Source organism: Mobula birostris, chromosome 16, assembly GCF_030028105.1.
Source record: "Mobula birostris isolate sMobBir1 chromosome 16, sMobBir1.hap1, whole genome shotgun sequence".
NCBI lineage: Eukaryota > Metazoa > Chordata > Chondrichthyes > Myliobatiformes > Myliobatidae > Mobula > Mobula birostris.
In genome coordinates, this window is record NC_092385.1 from 73,630,032 (window position 1) to 73,648,693 (window position 18,662).

Genomic DNA, 18,662 nt, shown 5'->3' on the forward strand with positions numbered 1-18,662 from the left:
AAGAAGTGTCACATTCTGCTCTGAGCTTACGCCATTCCAAAGATCTGTGTTATCACCATTAAGATAAAAATCATAAATGTTACAGTGAAAATTATTCCAATCGTAATATACAAAATGAATGATTTTCCAAGGCACATTTAGATCAGATTGTTGACTGAATGACTGAAGTGGGGAACTAATGAAAGCGACTTTCATAAGACATATTGTGAGAAACTCTCATTCAAACTTATTGCAATCTGCATCTGGCTATGCAGTCTCTTTAAAAAAGAGACCCACTCCTTAAATCCAGCATGTTAAGAGTTAACTATCTTTTTCACTCTCAGTGCCAGTTTCAATAATGGCAGCAGCGTTCACTGTGTGAGCGATAACCCCACCCCCTCCCTTCCCCAACCCCCACAACATTTATACCCCCTCCCTTGGCAGATGGTAAGAATCAGTCCTAGCTGGGTAATGGGAGGATGATTCAGTGATTAAATAGGAAATGTGCCAGTAAAAGAATTACAATTAGTGTTATTGTCACCATTAGCCGAATACACAGGAGCCACCTCCCACCAGCAAGATAAAGAGCAGTCTGCTTTTTCAACTGCATGACTATCTTTTATTTAAAAACAGAATAAATATACATTAGTAACAAGAACATGGAAATGGAGCCCTCGATTATCTACCTCAATATAACAGAAATCAAATAAAGGAAGGCGAAGAGAAACAAACCAGAAGATAGGAAGTTGAAGAAAGAATAAAAGGAGGCAACAATAGATAAAAGAGAAGAACTGGAAGCTGTTTGTGAATTTAACTTCAACAGTATATATGCCTGATTTCAAATTTTGAGTATTTTAGTGGCGGAATAGTTCTGGTGTTAATAACTTATACCTTTGTCACTCAGTTTCTCTGGATCTCCTTCTTTATCCTTTCCATGTGTTATATCATTTAGCACAACTCAATGTGAGGAGCAATGGTTACAATGAATGGATGAATAATCTTATCAAATGGTACAACAGATTAATTTATGTTCTAGGAACAATGCATATTTTACTTCCTTATTCCTGCATGTGTTTGGGAATAAGTGTGGGGTGGAAGCTTGTTGGCATGTGTGGATCAGCCTCATCTTTGAAAGTTTTCCTTATCTGATTGAACAGCTCCTAGTTTCTAATTTTTCACTCCCCAAGTATGTTCTGCAACAATGCCATCTATCCTCACTTGAAGCTACTGGCATAATGAAGGAAATCCCGAACACCACCGGAGTTGGAGGACCTTCATTTCTGCCCTAAATGCTAGTGGCATAATAGGCATATGATTGATCCTCGCTTGAAGTATGTCTTCTCAAAAAAATTCCATTTTGGCCCATCATGGCTCGAACTGCAGGAAGTGTTTGTGACTCAAGGATTTTCAACCAGAGTTGTGTCATGGTCTGGTCCGTGAAGTACGCATTCCGGTTCACGGTCCGGTCCATGGACTCAGGACTCTGGGTCTTCCAGCTGTCCCTTGTTTGACTAAATCAAAGGCATCTGATTCCCATCTTTGGGCTTGCAATATAAGTAGCCTTGGGAGTGAGTACGGGCTGCTGGTTGTCTTGTCAGTCCCCCTTGGAGCAACCTGCTGATGGAAGGCTAGTGAAACCATTTGTGATTTCTAGGCCTGGTTGGAGGATCACTGCTTCATGGAGCCTTGTTGCCACTCGTTGGAGTGGTCTTTGTGGTATGGATTTGGCTGTATCCTGGGCCAGCTGAGTGGCTGCCAGCCACTCCGAGCTAGGTAGGGATCCGGCTATTTCTGTGGCTAGCTGAGGTTGCTGGCTGAACTGAGACTTGGAGCTACCCTGGAGCAGAGTTGGAACTGTCTGTCATTCTTTGCTGTTTGTCTCTTCTTGTCCTTGCCTCCGTGGGGTAAGTCAGGCCGTCTTGTCGTTGCCCTGTGGGGGGACATGTCTTGTCTTTGCCTCTGTTGGGTAAATCTGGCTGTCCTGCTGTTACCCAACAGGTGGACCCATCCCACCTTGGTGTGGAGATGAAGTTGAGTCCCGGCTTGTCTTTGGATAAGTCTCGACTCTATGTTGATGTTCAGTTCCCAGTCTGTCTCTCAGCTCCAGTCTCTGAGTTATCAGCCACCGCATTTCAAGCTCGAAGACCCCGAGCCTCGAGGATCCCGAGCCAAGCTCAAGACCCAAGACCCCAAACCTCAAGCCATGTCATGTCCTTGCCTGGTTCTGGGTCCGAGCCCGAGGCAAGACCCAGATTCTGGGTCCTTGTCCAGTCTCGGGCTCAGAATCTAAGCTTTGTCTCCTAGTTCATGGTTCCTAGTCCTGGTCCCGCTTTCCCTAGTTCAACTCTGCATTCTTGTCCCTGCTCCTTGCCTGAATCCTGTCACGTCCCTAGTCTAGTCAAATCCTGTTCCATGTACTTCAGTGTCTGTGTCTTGCAATTGGGTCCGTTCCCAGCACCCTATTGTGACAAGTTGATGAGCTGGAGTCTCAGATAAGCACACTGCATTTGATGAAGAAGGGTGAAAGTTACCTGTACACTCTATTCCAAGTTGCGGTCACATACCTTAGATTAAGTATTGCAGAACTGGCCAGTTAAAATGGTAGATGACAAGAGAGGCATGAATAGGGGTCCAGAATGGAATACAGGCGGAGCCTCAGTCTTTGCATTTGTCCATTACTATTGGATTCTTGTAGACTGTGTGCATGATAGTGGTGATTGCAGAATGAGCAAACTGATCATTGTGCATGTTACCATTTAAAATGATGAATTTACAGGAATGTAGTGGTGACAAGGAATGGCAATAGTTAAGGAGCCAGACATGGTTCTCCCCATTCACAAGCGTGAGATCCGGAGGCTATGTTGCCTGCCTAGTGCCAGCTTTGAGGACGCCTGCTTGTGGTTGGAAAAGAGCTTGGAGTGGGAGGAGAAAGATTCAAGTTAGCAGCAATTATAGCAGAAGGACTGAGAATGGGGTTTTGCAGAAGGAATATGAGCAACAGGGTTCAAACTGAAAAAAAACTACAAAGAAAATAATCTGTACATTTCTTTCTGAACCACATTTAAATTGGCATAGGGTCAAAAGGTGAGAGAGCTCAATATGAGGCACAAAAATTAATCTGGGATAAATGGATTTAATTTCCTATGGGACTGGCAGCAGTATTGGGGAACGGGTGAGTTATTCCATTGGAAAGAACTTCACTAGAACTAGGCTGGCTGGCATCAAACAAAAGCAAATTGATTTTGCTGACTGTAGGTAAAACTAAGCAGCAGTGTTCTGGTTTGAGGAGATTTAAACTGCTAAAGAGAAAGGATGTGTTGAAAATGCAGAGCAGAAAAATGGGCAATAACTGGAATCTATCAGGAAAGACATGCTGAGGAACCAATCAGGGATCAGGGAATAGGTGCTAAACTGGAAACTAAGGCATTTCAGAGAAAATGGTCTTGCCATGATGGAAGTAAGATTGGATTTATTTAGTTCAATCTGAAATCAAATCAGACCACACCACAAAGACATGTGATGTGAATAGCCTGTACAGATGGGAAACTATATTAAAAGGTATGGCAATAAACGATCTGTGTCTAACAATAAAAGACTAAAAACTAGTATGCAACAAATATATATTCCTTTAAGTTCTAAAGATCTACAAAAAAGGTGGCTAGCAGGAAAAGTTAAAGATAGTGTTAAATCAAAGGAAAGATGTATAGTATTGCCAAAAAGAGCATTTAGCCTGAAGGTTGACAGAATTTCAAAAGGAATCCAAGAAACTGGTAACCAAAAGGAAAACAGAATATGAAATCGATCTAGCGAAAAAAAAAACTGAAAGATTTGACATGTGGTGCAATAGGGAAAAAATAGTGAAGAATAATGTGACTGTCTTATAGACTGAGGTAAGAGGAATCGCATAGGAGAAGAAAGGAAGAAACAAATATTGTATCTGTGCCTTCACTAAAAATAATGTAAACCTCCTGAAAACAATAGAAAGCAACAAATGCAGAAATTGAAAGTGATTAACATTTATTAATATTAGAAAAAGCCAATCAATCTGTAGGTCTGTGACCTCTGCCTTAAGGTTTCAAAAATGTAACTGATTGTCATCTTACAAAATTCTGAAGATTTTAGAGAGGCTCTACATATCGGAAGGTAGTAAATGCAATTGCACTAGTTAAAGATGGGAGACAGGAAATTGTGAACTGCAGGAAAGTTAGCCTTGCATTGGTAAGGAAATTAATAGAATCTATTCATAACAAAGAGGCAACAGGGCACTTAGAAAATAAAACTGAGATAAAGATTAAAGATTATCTACATTTGTCGCACATACACTGAAATATACAGTGAAATGCATCCTTTGCAGAAAGAACCTAAACACTCGGTTTGTGCTGGGGTCAACCTGCAAGAACCGACATTCTTCCAGTACCAACATGGCATGCCCCCAACTTACTAACCCTAGCCCAAACATATCTGAAATCTGAATGTGGGAGGAAACCGGACCAATTCGAGGAAACCCATACAGCCATGGTGGTGGGGGGTGGTGGATGTGCAAATTCCTACAGACAGCAGCAGGAATTGAACTCCGATCTTACAGCTAGCCCCATAAAGTTTTGTGCTAACTGCTATATTATTATGCTACCCCAAAGTCAACATTGATTAATAAAACATTGACAAATCCATAAGAGTTTTTTGATATTTTATCCAGCAGAACAAGGAAGGAGAAAACCATGGAGGTGGTGTGTTTGGACTTTCAGAAGATCTTTGACATTGTACAACAAATAATAATTAGGGTACACAGTATAATGTAGTGCTGTGAATTGGTTAATAAACAGGAAACAGAGACAATTCATTTTCTGCATGTGATGCTGTGACTAATGAGGTGTTGCGGGGATTGGCGCTGGGTGTCCAGCTGTTCACAGTCTATATCAATGGTTCAGGTGCCCAGTTCGTAATGCACCCGTTTGTAATGTACCAGTTCGTAATGCACCCGTTTGTAATGTACCTGTTTGTCGATGATAGAAGGGTGGTTGCAGGGTTATGAGGAGAATGCAGAGAAAGATTAGGGGATAAGGCCAGGCTCAGTGAAGGGGTAAGGACATGAAAAATGGAAAACACTGTGGGGGGGGGGGGTGGAAATGTGGGATCACCCACTGGGTAGAAAAAGTAGAAAAGGGAAGATTGGGTTTCAAAATGGGGAGAGATTGAAGCTTTCCAGTGCATTCCTGATCATAACAACTTAATCAACCTACATAAAGTCCCATCACCTTGATCTTTTCACCATCTTAGATTAGATCTCTGATTATCAACATGGTCTTTAATGGAAACAATTTCTTCTTCTTTAGAGGACTAAAATTTACCATAATTTACCCTAATCCTTTGTTAGCCTCTGCTCAGGCAGAACAAGCATAGCTTCTTTACCCTTTGTATTTAACTGAAACTCCTCATCCATGAAATCATTTTGTTAAATCCATTCTGGAACTTCTCCAATGCCTTAACTTTGCAATGTCCAGAACAGGGTACAGTAAGTGAATAGCATAAAGATTGATATACCAAAAGATAGAATATTGAGTATGGAACATCGAACAGTACAGCATATGACACGCCCTTTAGTCCGCAATGTTGTGCCAACCTTTTTAATATCACTGACGTAACATGACATTTGTTGTTCATTTGAAATAATCTGTGCAAAAAATGAGGGGAAAACTACTGAAATTGTGTTCATGGTTTCATTGTTTATTCAGAAATCTGATGGTGGAGAGGAAGAAGCTGTTCCTAAGATACCAAGTGTGTGTCTTCAGGCTCCTCTACTTCTTCTTAATGGTAGCAATGAGAAGAAGCCATGTCATTTTTCATGATCAATCTGACCCTTCCTACATAGCCCATAACCTACTGTTGTATTTCATCCATGTAACTATCTAAGAATCTCTTAATTGTCTTGAATGTATCTGCCTCTGCCACCACCACCAACAGTACATTCCAGGCATTTACCACACTCTGTGTGTTTAATAAAAACCTACCTCTGACATCTCCCCTAAACTTTTCTCCACTCACCTAAGAGACGGTATTGTAAAACTGAAAACAACATCATGAGCAATGTTCCCTCTAATTAGTAGTGACAGTGTGCACAATAATCTTGTGCTGTGCAATTTTATCCCTAGTGACAACAACATATGTGCACTGAATTTTATATATGGATGTATTCATTTTAACAGCTAGCAAAACACTGTCAATAAGAACTTTGATCTCCTCTGAGTTTGATCATTTTCGCTCTCGTTCATCTGCACTCTCGTAAAACATATGTAGCAGGCCAATAGTGGGTAATAAAGGATTTTCTTGCCGGAGCTTTTGCACACTGTCCGTTTGCTTTAAAAAGTCAAGCTTCCAAATATCACTCCACTTCTTCCCACAAACTACAAATTCTCCAGCAACTTTTGCATCGTGACAATAGATGCAGGTAACACCTGTTTCTGTACTGTACATAAATATTTCCTGTAGCTGCACATTCCTGACCTCATGAGCTTTCGTGTAGCAGTTTCTACTGTTTCATTAAGCCATTCTGCTTTAAATGAACTAGCAGTTCTTTTGCGCTTCACGCCCTTTGCTTCTTTGGAAGTCAACATAGTAGATCAATAATTTCTTCAATAAAAACAGTATACATAAGCCAATTCTAAAATCTGCAGACAAATCATTACTAACTCCATGTTGTCAACACCATCCACATCAGAAACTGTAAAAGGAAATGTGTTATGTATGATCATGGAATATATCTAACATGCCAACAAGATGGAGGGTGAGAACCTTCGGTGTGCAGTTTAAATTCCTTTGTGCACTAGTAGCAAAAGAAGTGTGTGCATGCACACTTCAGAAGGAATGTTGGTCACGAATGGATTGGATTGTAGTTAACTCCAGTCAGAAACACTCATTCTGTCTTCAGAGATTGTTTTTATTTTCCTTCTCTTTGTCCTCTGTCCTCATTCATCTCCTCTTTACAGATCAGTAGAAACTAACAAACTTTCACCATTTGTCTTGTTCAGTTGCTCTTTGTCTCTGCCTTATTGCAGACATTTCCTTTGTTCTTTCCACCCTTCCTCTACACGTCCACTTTATCTAGGCCTTTCAATATCCGATAGGTTTCATTCTTCTAAGCTCCAGCGGGCACAGGCCCAGAGCCATCAAATGCTCCTCATATATCAACTCTTTCATTCCCAGGATTATTTGCATTAACATCCTCTGCACCCTCTTCAATGCCAGTGCATCCTTTAATGGATATGGTGCCCAAGAGATAGATATTGTGCCCACCTAAGCTAGTCCCATTTACCCTCATTTGGCCCATATCCTGCAAAACCTTTCCTATCATGTACTTAGTGAAGTATCTTTTAAATGTTGTTATTATACTTCTTCTGGGAGCACATGTTCCATACAGGCACATCTCTCTGTGTGATGAAGTTGCACGTCAGTTCTCTTTTAATTCTTCCCCTTCTTACCTTAAACCATTCCCTTCAGTTTCATGATTCCCTTTCCCTGGGAAAAACACTTCATGCATTCATGCTATCTATGTCTCTTGTGATCCTATACACTTCTTAAAGGCCAACCCCCAGGGTCCCACATTCCAAGGAATAAAGTTCTAGCCTATAAAGACCTATGAAGTACTAACTTGCATGAAAATTAATTTCTCTAATTCCAGTAATTTCTTCCCACTCCTCCTTCTCTCTTTTCCATTCCCCATTCTGGGTCTCCTCTTTCTCCTTCTTTTCTCCTCACTTTACTCTGGTGCCCATCTCCTTCCCTTTCTCCCATGGTTCATTTTCCTCTCCTACCGGATTCTTTCTTCAGCCCTTTATCTTTTCCACCTATCACCTTAGTTACTTCATCTCTCGTTCCCCCACCCACCCAACCACCCCCCCTCACTTAACCTCACTTATCACCTGCCAGCCTGTACTCCTTCCCTCCTTCTTATTCATGCTTCTTCCCCTAGCTTTTCCAGATCTGATGAAAGTTCTCAGCTTGAAGCATTCCTTTCCATAGGTGCTCTGTGACCTGCTAAGTTCCTCAAGCATTTTGTGTGTGTTATTCTATTTGAATAGAATTAGCAACTCTGAATGAAAAGGTTAGTTTAGTTTATATTAATTAATTTTAAAACTCTAGGGTGTTTTAATCACTTTTCACTTTTAGACTTTTTAAAATAATGAAATAATATAAGTCTACTTGAATAGATTAAGTTTATCTCAGCAGATCTTAAAGGATCTCCAGAGGCATTCAAAATCTTCGATCCTCCGTGAGGACCACATCCTTGTCATGGTCTGGAGGCTTGTGTGCCTCAATGACTCAGAGAGCTATGCTGTCTGTGATCAGGGCTTTATGCTTTGGCTCTTGGTAAGGTCGTCCATGCCAAACATGTTGAGGAGTAGAGTACAGACCAAGAGTGGTCACTGGTCCTCCAGGCTTGGGAGTTCAGCTCAGGGTTAACAACCTTGACTGGTAAAACAAAATCTTTATGGAAACAGCAATGAAGAATCCTTCTACATCTGAGCGTGACAGTATTCCTGAGTCTCCTCCCAGGACTTGCATGACTGACAGTAGGGAAAACCGAGAGGAAGCTATTGACACAATGAAGGAATCCACAGCCGGAGATGGAGGATTTCATTGCTGCCCTAAATGCCAGCAGTATAACCGGCAGTAAATAAGTAAGTAGATAAGTAAATAAGTAAAGTTTTTGATAAGAGCAATCTGTGAAAAGACCACTAGGATATTCTGTGGGTCTAGCTTCGGAACTTGCCATCCAAGTCTTAGTTGCTAATTGTGGCTTGCTTTGCTTTTCAAGAGGATCAGTTTGACTTGTCCTTTGTATCAGGTGGATGGACACTATGGATAGACATTTCGGGTAGTGAAATGGGTTCAAGAGATCTGCCCAATATTTCAGCAAAACATTCAGGAGCACATTCCTGCTAAAATTGAACAAGTCAGGAATTTTAGCCTCTCACTTTTTATAAAGTACAAAGTCAATTTATTACCAAAGTACATATGTATCACCATATACAACCCTGAGATTCATTTTCTTGCAGGCATTCACAGAAAATTCAAGAAACATAATAGAATCATTGAAAGATTGCACCAGTGTGCAAAACACAACAAACTGTGCAAACACAAAAAAAAGAAATAATAAAAAATAAGCAGTAAATATCAAGAACTTGAGATGAAGACTCCTTGAAAGTGAGTCCATAGGTAAGAAAACTTACTTATAAAACACTTCATTCTAATTTTCTCTTGCTTATTAAGAAAGGGAATCCAGGAGCAAAGGGCACATCTGCAGAATAGAAGGACGACCCTTTGGAACAGAGATGAGGAGGAATTTCTTTAGCCAGAAGGTGGTGAATCTGTTGAATTCATTGCCACAGATGGCCGTGGAGGCCAAGTTGTTGGGTACATTTAAAGTAAAGGTTCTTGATTATTTAATGATGTCAAAGGTTATGGGGAGAAGGCAGGAGAATGGGGCTGTGAGGGATAATAAATCAGCCATGATGGAATGGCGAAGCAGACTCAATGGGCTGAATGGCCTAATTCTGCTCAAATGGTCTAAGAGTAATTTTGGTGGGAGAATATACCCAAGATCGAAGTCTTTGCTCTAGGGTACAATAAATTACCATAAGTGCATTGAACTCTCTCTCTGAAATCTTATTCTGTATGTTACTATTCATATGCTAAGAATATGTAACAGAATATCTGCCTTGAAAACTCAAAAGAGATTGCAGATGTTGGAAATCCAGAGCAACACAAAAAGTACTGGAAGAATTCAGCAGGGCACATAGCATCTATGGAGGGAAATGAACAGGCAAGATTTTGGGTTGAGAACCTTCATCAGAGCTGGAAAGAAAGAGGGATGATAGCCAATGGGAAGGGGCAAAGCAAGAGCTGTCAGGTGACGGGTGGATCGAGGTGAGAGTAGTATAATAGGCAGATGATGGGAGAAGGGAGACTAATGTGAAAAGCTAGGAGCTGATATATGGAAGTGACAAAGGACTTAAAAAGGTGGACCTTGGAATAAAAAGAAGAAAGTGAGCAAGGGAAATGGAGGGAGGAATGTGAAGGTGATGAGAGGGTAAGAAGGGGAAAGAGATGGGGGTGATGAGCCAGAGGGAAAAGGGAAAGCAGGGGGCAGGCCGGGGCAGTGGTTACTTGAAAATTGAGAAAATGAGAATATTCACATTGCCTGGCTGGGGACTACCAATGCTGAATATGAGATGTAGTCCCTCTAATCTATATCTGGTCTCAATTTTGCTGTAGAGGCTGTGGACAGACATGTTTGTGAGGGAATGAGATGTAAGAATTAAAAAGGTCAGTCAGCAGGAGATCCTGCCTTATGTGTTTGGAGAAAAGATGCTGAACAAAGCAATTCTACAATGTACTTCGGGTCTCACAGATGCAGAAGAGGACCCACTGGGAGCATCAGATGCAATCTGTGATACCCATGCTTTAACATGTGAATGGCAGCCACACCTGGAAGGACTGTTTGGAGCCCTGAATGGTGGTGAGGGATGAGGTGTGGGACAGGTGTTACACTCAGCACAGTTGCATTGGAGGGGGAATCGGTGGGGAGTGATGAACAGACAAGGGAATCGTTGAGAGACCCATCCGTGAAGACAGCAGAGAGCTGTCTCTGGGTGTGCCTGATGGTGGGATCCTGCTGGAGGTGTCGGAGCTGTGGAGAATGATATGTTGGATGTGTACGCTCATGTAGTTGAGGACAAGGGGAACTCGATCCCTATTATGTCTGTAGGGGGAATGGGTAAGGGTAGATGTGTGGGAAATGGAAAACAGGCAGACTGCATCAGTAGAAGTAGGTGGGGGGAGGTAACTATTCTTTGAGGAAAAAAGGACACGTATGTTCTAGATTGAAAGACTCATCATGAGGACAGTTGTGGTGGAAATGGAGAAAATGAGAGAAGGGAATTGCATCCTTGAAAGTGACATGGTGGGTGTGATCAAGGTAACTGTGGAGTTGGCTGGTTTGTGGAAGATGTCGGTGTCACTTGAGAGGGAGTAGTAGAGATCAAGACGGGAGAGAGATTTGTTAGAGATGGACCAAGTGAATCTGAGGGCAGGGTGGAAGTTGGTAGGAAAGTTGATGAAATTGATGAGCTCTGCATGGGTGCAGGAAAGAGCACCATTGTGGTCTTCAATGCAGCAGAGAAAGAGTCGTGGGATATTGCTGGTGTAGCTTTGAAACATGGATTACTCCATATAGCCAATGAAAAGGCAGGCATAACTGAGAGACATGCAAGTTCAATGGCAACATATTTGGTCTGGAGAAAGCAGGAGGATCCAAAAGAGAAGTTGTTGATATCTACCTTATTGTCATCAATAAAGTATTTAAAAATAATTTCACAGTAACATAATCAATAAATCAAAGGAGCTTCGACTTTGTAACTTCTGTCAAGCTTTGCCAATATCTCACAGCAAAGTACGGCAATGGTGTGTCAACAAGTAGAGGATACACAAAACATTCAGTAGAGGCTGAACCTTCACTTGCCAGGGTTAAATAAACATCTTTATGAATTTGACATGTTCGATAAAGATTTTCAAAAGAAAGAACTACAAACTGGAAATAGAAGTGAATAACAAAATATCAAAAAATACAGCAAGCTAGCCAATATTGGAGAGTGAATGTTTCCATGGGCTGTCGTACAAATTTTCATCAAAATCTCATATCCTTTCTAATCTTGAAATTTTGACTTGAATAGATGAAGAGAACCGTTAGAATGAGGAGAAGGTTAAGCCTGAATGCTGCTTCTGGTTGTGCTAGTACAAGTGAGACAAGAAATTTAAGCCTGAAGTTGGTCTTTTCAATAGCTGATCTGTGGCCATGTTACACCCAGTCTCGTTTACTTTTCCATTACAGCAAAAATAATAAATATACAGGTACTTACCATACTCCTTCAAGCCCTGGTAAAAACATATCACACAGAACAAGAATTTGAAATAAATGTTCATTCATTCAAAGTGCCACTAACCTATATGCAGATCTACTTACTCCAAGTAATATTTATACAATGCATGATATGAGAAAATGAATGACAAAAAAACAATGATCTATAAAATAATAAGTAGATGCAAGATTCTAAAGACATCATGATGAATAGAAATGCAACAAATATTTGATCATTTGACATATGAGCTCCACGTAATTTCAATTTGCCAGAGGGAAGAAACACAATGCCGCTGTTTGTAGCAGCTCTTACAACCTAAACAATATATCAGAATGTGGGTTTACTCCCATAATTGTACATGTAATGTTTTCTCAGCAAGATGTGAATGAGTATATCTTTGTATTTTAAGGTTGGGGTTCAAGATTTCTATTTCCATTCAGTTCAATGTTATGTTCTTGCTAAATGTGTCGTGGAGTATTTTAGGAAAACTCTGAATTATTAATGTGTAATTGCAGAACGAAGGAAACATGCATTGTAAGGTGCTACCTCATTAATAAACCTCTGTGTGTGCACAGAGAAGCTGCGCACTTGACACATTTTATTGGCTTTATGAGGGGTAGGGGAACTTCATTGACAACCTACTCTGAGTAACAGTGACTACTCAATTTTCACAAGGGATTTTTCAATGTTATAGGTTTAAAAGGCCCAGCTTTTTCAAAGCAGCTTCACGGTCTGCTTCCATTGGTGACTGTGGAGAGGCTGACTTTTGAGAATTTTCTGTTGTAAGAGGTTGAGCAGAGGTGGCATCGGTGCTGCTGGGTGCACCTGAGGCAAGCTTCCACAGTCCTAGTCTCTGCAGGGCAACCTGTCTTGCGGCTCTCTGCTCAGGCGTTCCAAGTAACCGGAGTGAGTGGGATTGTGTTGCCAACCCCTCTGTCTGACCGCCTGGTTGCTGCTGGGCAGACCCACTGAGACGGGCTAAAACCTGAGCACGCAGCTCCTGCACACTGACGCCTGACCTCAGGATGGTGTCAAACTTCCTCGCATGGGCTGGGAGCAAGGTGAGAGATCTGGACGGGCTTTGTTCATCAATTCTGGACGCCCTGGACTGCTTTGTGGTGTCAGATTCTAAACCCATTGTGGCTTCAGATCCTTGATATTTCAGCAGTTTTTTCTGTTTCTTGTCTCCTTCTGCTGTTGCCTTTTGGTTTGGTGTTGGACCAAGACCTGGAACCACTGCCATGCTTCTGATATTGGCCTTCTCTGTAGCTAGGCTAGTGGCAATTTCATCCGCTTTTCCAATAGCATAATCACAGGTGCCTGATTCATCTAAAATGTTGTAAGATACAAATATTAGAATCGTCGCAAATGACTCATATTGTTTCCATGATGTACAATCATTTACATATAAGACATAGAATTAGGCCATTCAGCCCATCTAGTCGCCTCTGCCACCCTGTCGTGGCTGATATATTATCCCTGTCAACCCCATTCTCTTGTCTTTTCCCTGTAACGTTTGATGCCCTTACTAATCAAGAACCTATCTACACCTGCGCGGCTAATGTAGATGAACTGAACACACTGATGAAGGAGAGGGAGAAGTGGTGAGTCCACCATCCTGCCCGACACGGGCCCCCTAGGCCTGAATCGATGTAGTAATAGTAGCAGTAGTATCTACACCTGCATTAAATATACCCAAATGACTTAATCTCTACAGTTGTCTATGACATGCATTCTATAGATTCACCACCCTCTGACTAAAGAATTTCCTCGTCATCTCTATTCTAGAGGAATGTACTTGTATTCTGAGGCAGTGCGCTCTGGTCCTAGACTCTCCCATCATTGGAAACATCTTCTCCATGTCCACTCTATCTAGACCTTTCAATATTTGATAGGTTTCAATGAGGTCCTCCCTCATTCTTCTAAACTCCAGCACAGCCATCAAATGCTCCTCTTATATTAACTTTAATTATGGCCAATAAAAGATTTTGGAGGTCATGGTACCATAGTTGTGAAGCAACGGAATGCTACCTGTGGATCTGTTGGGATCATCTGTTGTTTCCAGTGCTCTTGAATAGGCCTCCTCTACATTGGTGAGACCTGACATAGATCGGAGGAGCGCTTCGTTGAGCACCTGCACTCCACTGGCAAAAAAACGGATTTCCCAGTGGCCAACCATATTAACTCCTATCCCCTTTCCCATTCTGACATGTTAGTTTATGGCCTCCTCTTTTCCTATGATGAGGGGCATCACCTCATATTCTCATATTCCATCTAGGTAGCTGCCAGCCTAATGGCATGAGCATTGATTTCTCCCATCTGGTAATTATCTCTCTCTTGTCTTTCCCTCTTCTTCAATTCCCCACTCTGGCCTCTTATTTTTTTCTCCAGCTCTCCTAGAGTCTTACTTCAACCCCCTTTCCCCACCCACTTGGCTTCTAGCTTGTCCCCGTTCACCTCCTCCACTTTTTATTCTAACATCTTCCCCCTTCCTTTCCAGTCCCAATGAAGGGTCTTGGCCGGAAACTTCAACTGTTTCTTCATTTCCATAGATGCTGCCTGACCTGCTGAGTTCCTTCAACATCTTGTGTCTGTTGCTTTGTATGTCTGTAGAATTTCTTGTGTTTAGAATGCCATGTAGGTGTACTTTGCTTATCACCAAGATCGTGGCATACTGTAATGAGCTCGTCAAGCCTCTGTCAGAGAGCGTTAAGCTCCAAGGTTTTTGGAGCACCTGAATTGGTTAATTGTTGTTTAATAAAAGTCATTAATCATTTAATTTCCATGTGCTTTTCTCGAGTGACTCGCTCTTTCTAACGTGAAATCCTGGTGCTTTCTGTTTAAACTTATTAAGTTTATTTTAATAGGCTCGGGGATTTTGTGTTACTTGTATTATTTAAGCAGATTCCAATTAGGGCTGATCATGGGGGTCCTAGTTTTGAGAATGCTCCATCTCGCGGTGTCGCTTGACCGAGCCACAGATGTTCTTTTGGAATTACTATAAATAAACTTTAGTCAGCATCTCTACATCACAGTCTGTCTTTCTTCTGCTCTTGGGTTCCAGTTTTGACAGCGCACATCATGATACTTGCCTTATTCAATTTCCCTTTCAAATATTCATAATTCCCAGTGGGTTCAAAAATCTATTGACTTTGCCCTTGAATAAATCTAACAAGTGAACATGTACAATCCTCTGAGGTAAACAAATTCCAAAGAAATACACCAGTCACCTAGAGTAAATTTCTGTTGTCTTCGGTTTTTATGGCCAATCACTTATTCTGAAAATTTCCCTCAATTCCTGTTGTTCAGTTGAGAAATAGCAACCAGTAACTATGCTATCAATTCCTCTCTGGATTCTAATGATGGTAGAGCACCAAAAGCAGGCCGTTTGATGAGAGAAAATGAGATCATTGCAAAGTGTTCTTTCTTGTATTAACATAGAATTTAAATAACAATTGATCTCACTGGCACAGTTACACCAGAATGTTTATTTATTTGGAGACTGAAAGCCCCAAAGTGGTTGCAGCTTACGCACAGACCTTCTTATTAAAAAGTATGACCATAAACACACCAATATTATGTAACAAGAATTTACCAGGACCTGCTGCCTCTTCTGTTGGTTGAGTACTGCAAACCATTCCTAGAAATTCATAAAACCCATCACCAATAGTGCCCTCTCCCATTGTAGCTCCCTCTTTGTCATCTTCTTCCAAATCCACCTCTAAAGCATCAATAGTTTCGATCAAAAATCCAAGACATTCTTTTTCTTCCTGGGACAGGTGGCATAAAAACTCATCCTCCTACAAATGAAACAGAAAATTTTACACAGCCTAATAAGTTTCTAATCAATTAGCAGTCCATTTCAAAAGCAGAGACTCCTGGACATCAGAGTCTAGACATAAATTGGATTAACAACATGGGAGATCATAGCTGGTATGTGTTATTCATTAGGCACCATTGATGAACTGAATGGACTAATTCTGCTTCTATGTCTAATGGTCTAATCACTGACTACCAGCTATTTTAAGAAGGTGCTGGCACAACTTCTTAGAAGGATACATAGAATATTGAACTGTACAGCACAATACGGACCCTTTGGCCCACGATGTTGTGCTGACCTATTCAAATTTTCCATGATCAACCCAAACCTTCCCTCCCACACTTCACTTCATTTTTGATTCATCCATGTGCCTAGCTACTTCCCACCAATAATCTTAAAATAATACACTCTCATTTTAGCTAGTCCCACCTTGGGAACCAGGAGCTGGTTGTCCACTCTATCAATGTCTCTTATCATCTTATATGCCTTTAACAAGTCACCCTCATCCTTCTTTGTTCCAAAAAGAAAAGCCCTAGCTTCCTCAACCTTTCTTGATAAGACATGCTCTCTAATCCTTGCAGCATCCTAGTAAATCTCGTCCATACATTCTCTAAAGTTTCCATATCCTTCCTGTCATGAAGTGACAAGAACAGAACACAATATGTCAAGTGTAGTCAAACCAGAGTTTTATAAAAGTACAACATTACCTCACAGCTCTTGATTCATCTTACTTTAAAAGCAACTTTCCCCCAGTTGCCCCATCATTGAGAAAAACTAAATTCACTGCAGCTAAATCTACAGCTTTAAACTTGACTAGAACCAATGACCTGATTGGCCCCATTATCATATGAGATAAATGGTCTGGATTCAGAAATTTCAGCATCAAAGTTAGGTAGTGTCAGGTCCAGTCCAGATGAGGGGGTGTTGGGCTATTACAAAAGCCTATTTTTGAATTGTTAGACTATTACCCTGTTTTCTCTCTTGATTAGCCTTGGAGAAGAGTGATAAAATTATGCCTTTTGTCCTGTCTAATACATTTCCCTCAACAATCGTGACAAAAACAAATTAAGCAGTCTTTATCATAAAGATGTAGTGAGAGCTTGCTAGCCTCAAGTTGTTTGTTTTTTTTCACTAGAACAATGATAGCACTTCCTAAAATAAGCTCCTTGTTGGCTATAAAATGCTTAGTGCACATCAAAGGCACAATGTAAATGCTTTTTTAACATCCTTTCTCATCCAAACCATTGCAAAGCTGCCTTATTAACTCCCACTTCCTACTCCCCATTGATGACTGCAAATGTTTAATTTCTTTCTATATAAACCAACTCAAAAATCATTTGACTTTTACCCCTTACAATTGACACATAGATTTTCCTTTTGGATTTCAAGTGCTTCAAAAGAAAAGAATAACATTTTACATAAGTCGGTGTAATGGTCATATAATAGGTTCCAATAGTTCATGATTATTATATTTCAACTTTCATCAAGTGGTATAATGAAAAGTATTTAAACTATTAACAGCAACACACATCAAAGTTGCTGGTGAACACAGCAGGCCAGGCAGCATCTCTAGGAAGAAGTACAGTCGACGTTTCAGACCGAGACTCTGATGAAGGATCTCGGCCTGAAACGTTGACTGTACCTCTTCCTAGAGGTGCTGCCTGGCAGGCTGCGTTCACCAGCAACTTTGATGTGTGTTGCTTGAATTTCCAGCATCTGCAGAATTCCTGTTGGTTGCGTATTTAAACTATTAATCTTTTTGATCCCCAGAGATGCTATTCCTTGTCCTATTTAAGACCTTTGCAAATAAACTCAAAAATTAAAGTATTAATTTCCCCAGTGGGAGTTCCTTGAGGCATAAGGTGTGATGTGAAATGTGTTCTGTATAAGAAAGACATACATTGTAGATGTTGGGTTCTTCCACAGATCGAGCAAAATGTTGCCAAAGGAACTGTTCTCTTGAAGGGTTCTGGCCTGAAATATGGACTCTTTCCCCTCATTAGATGCTGCCTGACCTGCTGAATTCCTCCAGCAGTGTTACTCTGGATTTCCAGCATCTGCAAAATCTCTTGTGTCCATGAAACACACATAAAAATTGCTGGTGAACGCAGCAGGTCAGGACCAAGGGTCTCAGCCCGAAACTTCGACTGTACCTCTTCCTATAGATGCTGCCTGGCCTGCTGCGTTCACCAACAATTTTTATGTCTGTTGCTTGAAATTCCAGCATCTGCAGATTTCTTCGTGTTTGCACTCTTGTGTCCATGACTGTTTCACAACCTGAAGTGCAATGCAGCCTACTGCAAAACATCTACAGACATTGGCTGCTTTATTAGGTACAGGAGGGCTCTAGTAAAGTAGCCACTGAGTGTATGTGTGCTGGCTATGTCTATGCTAAATGTTATAAAAATGTGATTGTAGTGGATATTATTTGGAACTGCATACCCTGGAATTTTATTTCTCACTTCTCATCATGAAAAGTGCAAATGTATATTCTTCTGAAATAAAACACGCTTTTAATTTTTATAAAAAAAACTCAGCACTGACTGTGGCTAAGTTGCTAGGATGACGTCCCAAGAATTTTCAGACTCATAGATCCTTGTCTCACTAGACTCTATTTGAGCTATTTTTAGCCAGTGTAACAATATTAATATCAAAACAGTTTTTTTCAAAAAAGCCCCTTTTCTGTCTTTTCTGACATATGCAGTGAATATTTACTTAAAAGTGAATAGATATTATGCATCATTGAAAGAAACTACTGAATTGACTTATTAAGCTTGACATTGTAAAAAACTCCTACTGTTTTTACACAGTTGCATGGAACAGCATATATTATCTTCCTGAGATCAAAATAAAGTTGCTTTGACAGGTTGGGAATAAATGCTACAGATATATTCTTGTTTTCTTAGTCTGGCTTCATTTGTAAGTGGTTTGACAGCTGCAATTCAATT

The 18,662-nt window shown here is 40.8% G+C and overlaps 1 protein-coding gene across 5 annotated transcripts in view; it reads right to left on the minus strand.

The window, feature by feature from the left end:
* Positions 1-8,986: 8,986 nt before the first annotated feature.
* The window catches only part of LOC140211225 (uncharacterized), a 32,142-nt gene continuing 22,466 nt past the window's right edge, over positions 8,987-18,662 (minus strand). For 4 of the 5 annotated variants that reach the window (XM_072280847.1, XM_072280846.1, XM_072280848.1 and 1 more), the window contains exons 3-4: positions 15,490-15,694; positions 8,987-13,223 (exon numbers count right to left, since the gene is read on the minus strand). In XM_072280847.1, coding sequence (XP_072136948.1) covers positions 12,583-13,223; positions 15,490-15,694 — 846 coding nt within the window. In that variant the 3' untranslated portion in view covers positions 8,987-12,582. The remainder of the gene's footprint in view (positions 13,224-15,489; positions 15,695-18,662) is intronic. The other variant, XM_072280849.1, reaches the window with a different exon arrangement.